This window comes from Triticum urartu, chromosome 7A, assembly GCF_056163025.1.
Source record: "Triticum urartu cultivar PI428250 chromosome 7A, HENAU_Tu73, whole genome shotgun sequence".
Taxonomy (NCBI): Eukaryota; Viridiplantae; Streptophyta; class Magnoliopsida; order Poales; family Poaceae; genus Triticum; species Triticum urartu.
The window spans coordinates 479514305-479525613 of record NC_141879.1 but is presented as its reverse complement, the minus strand read 5'-3'; the positions used below and the strand labels follow the sequence as shown (position 1 = coordinate 479525613).

Genomic DNA, 11309 nt, shown 5'->3' with positions numbered 1-11309 from the left:
TTGCAAAGTGTTTGGGACTTTAATATCCAAGACCGGCTTAATAAGTTAGAAAGCTTCGGTATACATTAGCCCCCAAGTGTCAAGTATGTTTGCTTGCAAAGTGCTTGGGACTTAAGATTATTTATCATGACTCTGACTGTAACCCGGGATAACGCAGGCCACCATAAGTCAATTTGAATCGGAGATTGCTGACCTTAAGAGCCGCCTGTCAGCCCAGGAACGGGAAATTCAAAATGCCAATTCCAAGTTTGAATTCAGCGTCTCTGAGCAAGAGAAGCTGAAGAAGAATTTTGAAGCAGATAAGAAAATCTGGGCTGACAAAAAAGCCTTATTGGTGACCCGGGCCGAGACAGCAGAAGCATCACTTGCAGCAGTAAACACCGAACTGTCCGGCTTAAAAGATCAGATATCTCAAATGGTCTCAGCAATCTTTGGTAAGTATTAATATATGAAAATTTAAATACTGCAAACCTTTCGTTGGTAAATACCTTAATTCTTATCTCTGGTTTACCTTATGCTTTTCAACAATATAGGCCCCAGGAGTACCAACCTTAAGCAAAATATGCTGATCAAGCTGAAGGCAGTATATACACTGGTGGAACAACTGTACACCGGGTCACAACATGCTCTGGCCATTGTGGCTTTATCCAATGAAGTTCCTTGCCTCCTTCAAGATGTGCTGAAACGGCTTGCTGTACTCCCTCAGCGGGTTCAAGAGCTAAGGCGGGCGTCCGCAAGAGCCGGGGCTATAGCAGCGTTGAGCCGGGCTAAAGCATTTTATCCTGAACTAGACCCAGCCGATATCGCTCTTGGATACCCGAGTCTAAAGGAGGACGGCTCCTTATTTAACGAGGCAGACTTTACCGCCTGTTTGAAAGACATACGCCTGGTTGCTACTCTTATTGGGAATGACACCGATCTGACCAAATATCAACCGGGTTACGATAGGGTGAACCGAAGGATTCCAACACCTCATTACCATGAAGTCAGCCTGGTTCCTCCAACTCGTAAGCACACTTTTGCCCCTGAAGTCGACCCAACCGGCTTAATAGATGATGAAGCTGAGTTTGAAGCCTTGAGTGGCATTGACTGGGCCTCGTCATCCTTCCAGGGCAGGGCAACCGGCGGAGAGGCGGAGAGGGATAACCCAGAAGCTTTAGGTCAACCCCAAGAGTAAATCTCCAGGCGTCATATGCTTGTGTCTTTGTATTAAAAACAATGCCTCATCATTCAGACTCGGGGAGTCTTGTAATAGAGTAGAAAATACTTTGAATTTTGTCATGCCTTCGCGCATGCTGATGGCGCTTTAATACTTGCATAAGCCGCCGTCACTATGCACTTGCAGTTGATATGAATCTGTTATATCCTTGCAGAAATGTCTTGTATTGTCCTGCATATAAGATAAACAGAAATCCCTTGGCAACTTATCGCATTGAGGGTCACCTAAGCCTTGATAACCCGGAATACACACCGAATATTTACAGGAAAACCAACTTATGATTAAACTTAGTAGACATAATCATAATGATATACCTGTGATGCTTACGGTTATCTTTCCGGCTCATATAACACAACCCCTGAGGTTGAGTTTAACTCCTGAAAATTGACACATAAAGTTCACCTGGCACTTATCAACCTGATGTAACCAATGTTAAGCCGGAGGATTGCAGTACACTCCGTTGAATTTTCAAGAGATTCTCAAGATAATCAAGTATAATGAATAAAATTTAAAAGGCCTCTGATTCGAATACGATCAGTGAACCGTTCCAAAGGGGTTAAGCTAAGATTCGGATACGATCATATAGCCCCCAGTGGTTGTGGCAATGCCGATCAAGTGGGTATCGACAGCTATGTTCTCTTTGGTTCGAATACGACCTATGTTTGAACAGGAAGCCCCCAAGTGACCATAAGAGTTGTTTAATGATGCTGATTCGAATACGATCCACGTCACACCCAAAGGGGTTAAGCTATGATTCAAATATGATCAAGAAGCCCCCAAGTGGGTTTGGCAGTATGCCGATCAAGTGGGTATCGACAGCTATGTTCTCTTTGGTTCGAATACGACCTATGTTTGAACAGGAAGCCCCCAAGTTACCATGGCTAGATTCAGATATGATCATAAGCCAGACCAAAGGAAAAGCCGGATTCAGATATGACCCGCTTCCTCTTGGTTATCTCCACCACCTGACAAAGAAGACACATAAACCTTTTTTGGGAGTGGAAAAAAAGGACAGAGGTCCTGCTTTATTGCTTTATGTAATATATACATAGTAGAAATATATACACATTAGAGCCGGTGGCTCAAGTATAGTAAGGCCGAAGATGAGCTATATTCCACGGCCGGCGGGTCTCCTCCTCCGATTTACGTGAGTCTTTGTGCTCTCGAACATCGATAAGGTAGTATGACCCGTTTTTCAGATTCTTGCTGACCACAAAGGGTCCTTCCCAAGGAGGGGATAGCTTGTGCATGTCGGATTGATCCTGGATGAGCCAGAGTACTAAGTCGCCTTCCTGAAAGGTTCTGGACCTAACCCGGTGGCTGTGGTAGCGGCGCAGGTCTTGTTGGTAAATCGCCGAGCGGGCTATTGCCAAGTCTCGCTCTTCATCCAACAGTTCAAGCGCATCTTGATGAGCCTTTTCATTGCCAGCCTCAACGTAAGCCGCCACGCGAGGTGAGTCATGCCGGATGTCACTTGGCAGAACCGCCTCTGCTCCGTACACCATGAAGAAAGGTGTGTAACCCGTGGATCTGTTAGGTGTAGTGTTGATGCTCCAAAGTACAGAGGGTAGCTCCTCCACCCAACAACCCGGCGTCCGCTGTAAGGGGACCAAGAGCCGAGGCTTGATACCTTTCAAGATCTCCTGATTGTCTCTTTCCGCTTGGCCATTGGATTGAGGATGAGCCACAGCCGAAACGTCAAGCCAGATATGCTCTCATTGACAGAACTCTTCCATGGCTCCTTTGGATAGGTTAGTGCCATTATCAGTTATGATACTATGTGGAAAGCCAAAACGGAAAATCACCTTTTTCATGAACTGGACCACCGTGGCTGCATCACACTTACTGACTGGCTCCGCCTCAACCCACTTTGTAAACTTGTCAACTGCCACCAAGAGGTGTGTCTTTTTATCTTTAGACCTTTTGAAAGGTCCGACCATGTCAAGCCCCCAGACTGCAAATGGCCAAGTAATTGGAATCATCCTCAATTCTTGAGCCGACACATGAGCTCGTCGTGAGAACTTCTGACATCCGTCGCATTTACTCACCAGATCTTCCGCATCAGCATGAGCCGTCAACCAATAAAACCCATGACGGAAAGCTTTGGCCACAAGAGATTTTGAGCCGGCGTGATGAGCACAATCACCTTCATGAATCTCACGAAGGATCTCCCAACCCTCTGTAGGCGACACACAATGTTGAAACGGTCCAGTGACGCTGCAGTGATGTAACTCGCCATTGACAATTGTCATAGACTTGGACCGTCGGACGATTTGTCTTGCCAAGGTCTCATCTTCAGGCAACTCTCCTCGGGTCATGTAAGCCAAATAAGGCACTGTCCAATCCGGGATAACGTGGAGAGCCACCACCAGTTGTGCCTCCGAGTCTGGTATTGCCAGATCTTCCTCTGTAGGTAACTTAATAGAAGGATTATGCAAAACATCAAGAAAGGTGTTAGGCGGCACCGGCTTACGCTGAGATCCCAGCCGGCTTAAGGCATCAGCCGCCTCATTCTTCCTTCGATCAATGTGCTCCACCATATAACCCTTGAAGTGCCTCGCCACCGCGTCAACTTCACGACGATAAGCCGCCATAAGGGGATCTTTGGAGTCCCACTTGCCTGACACCTGTTGGGCCACAAGGTCTGAGTCTCCTAAGCACCTTACCCGGCTCAAGTTCATCTCTTTGGCCATCCGGAGACCATGGAGTAAGGCCTCATACTCAGCTGCATTGTTAGTACAAGGAAACATAAGCCGGAGCACATAACAGAATTTTTCACCTCGAGGGGAAGTTAACACGACTCCAGCCCCCGAGCCTTCGAGTTGCCTGGACCCATCAAAGTGAATCGTCCAATATGTGTTATCGGGCTTCTCCTCAGGTGCCTGTAGCTCTGTCCAGTCATTGATAAAATCCACCAAGGCTTGAGACTTAATGGTCGTACGTGGCACATACTTTAAACCATGAGGCCCGAGCTCAATGGCCCACTTGGCGACTCGTCCTGTGGCCTCTCTATTATGGATGATGTCTCCCAAGGGGGCAGAACTCACCATAGTAATAGGGTGACCTTGGAAATACTGTTTCAGCTTCCGGCTTGCCATGAACACTCCGTAAACCAGCTTCTGCCAATGAGGGTACCTTTGCTTTGACTCGATGAGCACCTCACTGACATAATAAACCGGCCGTTGAACCAGATGCTCCTTACCGGTCTCCTTGCATTCCACCACAATTGCAATGCTGACGGCTCATGAATTAGCAGCCACATATAACAACAAAGGCTCTTTGTCAATTGGAGCTGCAAGAACCGGCGGCTCAGATAACTGCCTCTTCAAATCCTCAAAAGCAGCGTTAGCAGCATCACTCCAGACAAAGGTGTCTGCCTTCTTCATCATCTGATATAGTAGCAGGGCCTTCTCTCCTAACCGACTTATGAAACGGCTTAAAGCAGCAACATGACCCGCTAGTCTCTGAACATCATTGATGCACGCCGGCTTAGACAAAGAGGTGATTGCTTTGATTTTCTCCGGATTAGCTTCAATGCCCCTGTTTGAAACTAAGAATCCCAAAAGCTTGCCTGCAGGTACACCAAATACACACTTCTCCGGGTTAAGCATCATCTTGTAAACCCGGAGGTTATCAAAGGTTTCTCTGAGATCAGATATCAGGGTTTCCGTCTCTCTAGACTTCACTACTATGTCATCCACATAAGCATGAACATTGCGCCCAATCTGATTGTGGAGACAATTCTGTACACACCGCTGATAAGTCACCTGGGCGCTCTTGAGCCCAAAAGGCATAGACACATAACAGAAGGCTCCAAACGGAGTGATGAAAGCCGTCTTCTCCTGGTCCTTAACTGCCATTTTGATCTGATGATAACCAGAGTAAGCATCCAAAAAGCTCAAACGTGCACAACCCGCCGTAGCATCAATGATTTGATCAATACAGGGGAGAGCGAAAGGATCAGCCAGACAAGCCTTATTTAAGTCCGTGTAATCCACACACATCTGCCAGGTGCCGTTTTTCTTGAGCACGAGCACCGGGTTAGCCAACCACTCCGGGTGAAAGACTTCAATAATGAACCCAGCCGCCAAGAGCCGGGCGACCTCCTCCCCAATAGCTTTCCGTCGTTCCTCATTGAATCGCCGCAGAAACTGCCTGACCGGCTTATACTTCGGATCAATATTAAGAGTGTGCTCAGCGAGTCCTCTTGGTACACCCGGCATGTCAGAAGGTTTCCATGCGAAGATGTCCCGATTCTCACGGATGAACTCGATGAGCGCGCTTTCCTATTTAGGATCCAAGTTGGCACTGATGCTGAACTGCTTAGATGAATCGCCTGGAGTAAACTCAACAAGCTTAGTCTCTGCAGCCGACTTAAACTTCATGGTCGGGTCATGTTCCGTGGTCGGCTTCTTGAGGGAGGTCATATCTGCCGGGTTAACATTGCTCTGATAAAACTTGAGCTCCTCTGCTGCACAGACAGACTCGGCATAAGCCGCGTCGCCTTCTTCGCACTCCAGGGCCACCTTACGACTTCCATGCACAGTAATGGTGCCCTTATAACCCGGCATCTTGAGCTGCAGGTAAACATAACACGGCCGCGCCATGAACTTGGCATAAGCCGGCCGCCTGAACAAAGCGTGATATGGACTTTTGATTTTGACCACCTCAAAGGTTAACTTCTCAGCCCTAGAATCATGCTCGTCTCCGAAAGCTACCTCCAGCTCAATCTTACCCACAGGATATGCCGACTTACCAGGCACCACTCCATGGAAGACGGTGTTGGAAGTCTTTAAGTTCTTGTCAGTTAAGCCCATGCGCCGAAAGGTCTCGTAATAGAGGATGTTGATGCTGCTACCTCCATCCATGAGCACCTTAGTAAATTTGTAACCACCAACCTGTGGTGCCACTACCAGGGCCAGTTGACCCGGATTATCAACCCGGGGAGGGTGATCCTCCCTGCTCCAGACAATGGGCTGTTCCGACCACCGTAAGTAATGAGGGACTGCCGGCTCAACGGAGTTCACAGCCCTCTTATGAACTTTCTGATCACGTTTACACAAACTTGTGGTGAACACGTGATATTGCCCGCTGTTTAGCTGTTTTGGATGGCTCTGATAACCCGACTGCTGTTGCTGCTGACCTCCTTGACCAGTCTGCTGTTGGTTATAACCACCCTGGTTTCCCTGAAAGCCGGGACCTGAACCGCCGCCCGGGCCATGAAAGCCGCCAGCTCCTGAGCCGCCGCCCTGGCCTTGATTGCCATCAAACATGTTGGAATTCTTGAAAGCCTTCATGATTGCACAATCCTTCCATAAGTGAGTCGCTGGATGTTCCCGGGTGCCATGTCTCGGACAAGGCTCATTGAGTAGCTGTTCAAGAGATGGACCTGACCCGCCGGACCGAGGGGGCGGTTTCCCCTTGCGTTTCTGATTGTTACCTTGTGCATTAGCCACAAATTCCGGGTTACCGTCCGCCTTACGCTTATTGCCTCCTTGATTTGCCGGGTTATGCTGCTGACCCTTTCCATTACCGTTCTTCTTTCCCTTCCCTGTCTTTTCCTCGTCAGACGCGGGATCCTTGGTACTATCAGAATTGGCATACTTGACTAAAGCCGCCATCAGCATCCCCATATCATTGCAATCACGCTTAAGACGCCCCAACTTCTGTCTCAGAGGTTCAAAGCGGCAATTCTTCTCCAGCATAAGAACTGCTGAGCCGGCATCCATCTTGTCGGACGAATGTATTATCTCTTTGACCCGGCGCACCCAATGAGTCGTGGATTCACCTTCCTCCTGCTTACAATTTGTCAGATCCACAATCGACATAGACTGCTTGAAAGTGACCTTAAAGTTCTGGATGAATCGAGCCTTTAGCTCTGCCCATGAACTAATAGAATTGGGTGGTAAGCTCTTTAACCAAGAACGGGCCGTTCCGTCCAACATCATGGTGAAGTATTTAGCCATCTTGCGTCACTGACCTCCAGCAGTTCCATGGCCATCTCATAACTTTCAATCCATGTCCCAGGCAGTAAGTCGGCCGTGTAATTTGGCACCTTCCAAGGCCCCTTGAAATCTTTGGGCAGACGTACATTACGTAGAGCCGGTACTAGACAAGGAACACCTCCGGTTCTAGTAGCAACTCCCGCTTCAATAGAAGTCGTTGGATAAGCCGGTAAGTCCTGTTGGTCTGCGAGCTGAGCCGCTAGCTGAGCCGCCCGCTCGTCCTCTTGACGTATTCGATCCTGCATCGGGTTATACCCGCCCGGCTGGTTCCGGCGCCGTGCACTGCTTGACACGGCCTCTGACTCCATGTGTCTGCTGTAACTCGGGCTCCGATTTTGACGAGGCGGAGCCAGCCAAGGCGGAGGAGTTGAGTGAATCCTGTCCCAGCTGTAGGAGTAGGTCTCTTGCTGAGCCAGAGCTGTTTGGACAAGTTCCCTGATCCTCCGGGTTTCCACCGCTGTCGGATCATCACCATCCACTGGGAGAGCCGCCAAACATGCTGATGTTGTGATTAAGTTCTCCATGGGGTTGGAGAAGTGACCCGGAGGTATTGGTACGTAACGGGGTGGTGCCATATTCCCATAAAGAGGCGCCGTCACCGGAGGCTGGACCGGGCCTCTCGCTCCGAATGTCATAAATTGATTTGCACCCGGCGGATTACTTGGGCCGGCTCCGGGTGTAGCAAAGAGATTCCGAGGATCATAAACCTGAGGTAAACGGGACTGAGTTTTCTGATGTCTCCTCCTCATTACCTCATTAGATGCGTTCAGGCTCATATTGAGCTGAAAAGCCTCTGTCTGAAGCTGCTGCGCCCGTGCGTCCAAAGCCGCCCACTTTGTAGCCAATCTAGTATCTTCAGCTGCTAAGGTTTCCTTGGCCCGAGCAATTTCCTCACGAACCTGTGCCACCTCTGCCTCATGCTCAGACTGGTTCGCAGGGATGACGGTGGCAGTTAACAGGGCCGTAAGTTTATCCATGAGATCCATCAGCACCTGAGCCTGTGAGCGCACAGGGCCTCCTGCCCCGGCTGCTCCTAACCCGGACGTTATTGCCGCTGAAGCCGTAGAATTTTGGCCGGGTTGAGTGCCAGCCATGAAGACTCCTGCCCAGTTTGGTGACTCTGAGGGGTCCGGAATAGTGCTGCCATCGGAACAGCCCCCAAGCACGCCATCTTGAACTTGATACAGCGAATCTGTTGAGCCGTCGGACGACTCACCATCAGAGAGGACGGCCGGCTCACCATCACCTTCAGATCCTTCAGAAAGTTCACCTCCGTGGATGCAACCCACAAAGGCACGCTTCACGACGGGTCGAGCTCGGGCAGGTCTCGCACGCTGAGCCGTCTCGACGAGGTCGGTGCAGTTGTCCGGCTCAGGGCCCGGCTCACCGAACCGGCCGATGAAGACGTGAATTCCGCCAAAGGGAACCCGGTACCCGTACTCAATTGAGCCGGTGTCGGGGCCCCAGCCTTCGTCGTCGATGTAGATCTTGCCGCGGTGACTCTTGGTCATCCGGCCAACCGCGTATCCCTTGAGCCCTTCGAAGCTGCCCTTCAAGAACTCAAATCCACCGTGCGCTGGCCCCATGGTGGGCGCCAACTGTCGTGGTTTTGTCACGGCAGATGTCCTCTTGCAAGGACTTAATCATGGAGCCATCGCAACTAGGAAGCTTAAAGGGGTTAATCGGGACAAAGGACACGAGAGGTTTATACTAGTTCAGCCCCTTACGGTGAAGGAAGGCCTACGTCTAGTTGGGTTGGTATTGCTTGAGGTTTCGATGACCAGGGAGCGAGATACGCTATGCCTGGCTCTCGATCAGTTGTTTTCTGCCCTAAGCCGCCAGCGGGTCACCCCCTTATATACACGGGTTGGCGCCCTGCGACTTGCAGAGTCCCGGCCGGCTCATAAACAGTGTCCGGCTCGGTGACTAGTTATTTCTACCTTACAATACAAGGCATGCCATCATGGCGGTTTATCTCTATGGGTTTTAAGCCGCCTGTGGGCCTTTAGGCCTTTTAGTGAACCGCCATCTTCATGCCTTGGTCTTGGGCTTCTGATAAGCCTCTATCTGCGTAACCCGGCCCCTCCTGGACGGCTTACACAAATAGTCATATCCCCAACACTCCCACTCACTTTCTTGTAAATACAGGCTTCACCGGAAGTCTGTATAAAACTATATGCTTTGATCAACTTATCAAAGCGTATATTCCAACTCCGAGATGCTTGCACCAGTCCATAGATGGATCGCTGGAGCTTGCATATTTTGTTAGCACCTTTAGGATTGACAAAACCTTCTTGTTGCATCATATACAACTCTTCTTTAATAAATCCATTAAGGAATGTGATTTTGTTTATCCATCTGCCAAATTTCGTAAAATGCGTCAATTGCTAATCTCGAAATACGCCAACCCAACAAGTACCTTTGGAGACACCTGTAGAGCACCTTTATAATCACCCAGTTATGTTGTGACGTTTGGTAGCACACAAAGTGTTCCTCCTGTAAACGGGAGTTGCATAATCTCATAGTCATAGGAACATGTATAAGTCATGAAGAAAGCAATAGCAACATACTAAACGATCAAGTGCTAAGCTAACGGAATGGGTCAAGTCAATCACATCATTCTCCTAATGATGTGATCCCGTTAATCAAATGACAACTCATGTCCATGGCCGGGAAACTTAACCATCTTCGATTAACGAGCTAGTCAAGTAGAGGCATACTAGTGACACTATGTTTGTCTATGTATTCACACATGTACTAAGTTTCCGGTTAATACAATTCTAGCATGAATAATAAACATTTATCATGATATAAGGAAATAAATAATAACTTTATTATTGCCTCTAGGGCATATTTCCTTCACTACCATCGTCTCATCAAGAGCCTAGAGGACCTATGACACGAGCACGAGCTAGAGCTCTCGAGAACGAGGTGACTTCCTTCCTTAGTGAATCACATATGATGCACTCGAGACATGGCTACTACCAAAGTCCAATATGCTATGCATGATTAGGTGTCAAGAGGACCCTCCCGGAGATGCTCATGAAGAAGGACAATCCGGCAAGTTCATGGACGGGGAGAATCATCGAAAGAGTCAAGTGCAACTTCCAGGACCCGGACATCCGGCCAAGACCCCGGACATCCGGCCCCTGGAGACGTCACCAGCGCCAAGGAGCCAGCGGCCAAGTCTACAGGCCCCGGACACCCGGCCGCAGCCCAGACATCTGGCCTGAAAGCCCGGACATCCGGCCCCCGTCACAGAACATGCCCGAGGCTGAACCCTTTCAGCCCGGACATCCGGCCCCTCGTGAAGGCCCGGACATCCGGCCCCGTCTGTCTGCGCACAGTAAAGGGCCGAGGCCCATGTACCCTTTCGCCCCCCCTAGACTATATATACTCCTCCTCCTCCCTCTTTCTAGGGTTAGCATTGGTTTAGCTCATATGTGAGATAGAGCATTGCTCATCCATACGGATCTGCTCCTCGAGAGAGACCACGGCCCCTCTACGGAGACGATCCACGTTGGATTCAAGACCCCCTCTTGGGTGGCCCCATCAAGACCTCTCACGGAGAAGAACCAATTACCCTTTGTATCGTCCTTTGTTGGATTTGGATCTTGTATCTCCTCTCGTGTTCCGAGGATCTAGCATATGTGTGACTATATCTTGTTGGTTTTAGAGTTCCTCTTGTGTTTTCCCTTGTGATTCCCCTTGTGTTCTTCGTGTTCTTAGTTAGGATCCGCTCCTTTTGTGAAAGATCGGTCGTCTAGGGTTCCACCCTACATCAGCAACTCTCTTGACGAGAATGGGATGCACTGGGTGTCGTGAAAAAATCTAGCGACATCGAAGTGTAAGGGGGGCATGATTTTTTGAGAACCCTGTCAGTTCAATCTTGCACTACTTGGGAAGCACGAGTGGAGGTTTTTAACTAATCTAAATTCTCTATGTGCAAGCGTTTTAAAGGGCCACTACTTCGCTGACATGGATTTTATGCATGCAACCGTCCCTATGTTTTCTTTTGCAACTTGGAGGGCGATCATAGCTGGCAGAGAAGCTCTGAAGGCGGGCTTGACTAAAAAAGTGGGAGA

At 49.3% G+C, this 11309-nt stretch overlaps 1 protein-coding gene across 1 annotated transcript; it reads left to right on the top strand.

Annotated features, from left to right (window-relative positions):
- The first annotated feature begins 415 nt into the window (after positions 1–415).
- Positions 416–1177, top strand: LOC147960044 (uncharacterized). The gene is made up of 2 exons (XM_087533106.1): positions 416–434; positions 534–1177. Exons 1-2 carry the CDS (start codon positions 416–418, stop codon positions 1175–1177), a joined length of 663 nt encoding a protein of 220 aa, XP_087389232.1.
- Positions 1178–11309: the final 10132 nt, after the last annotated feature.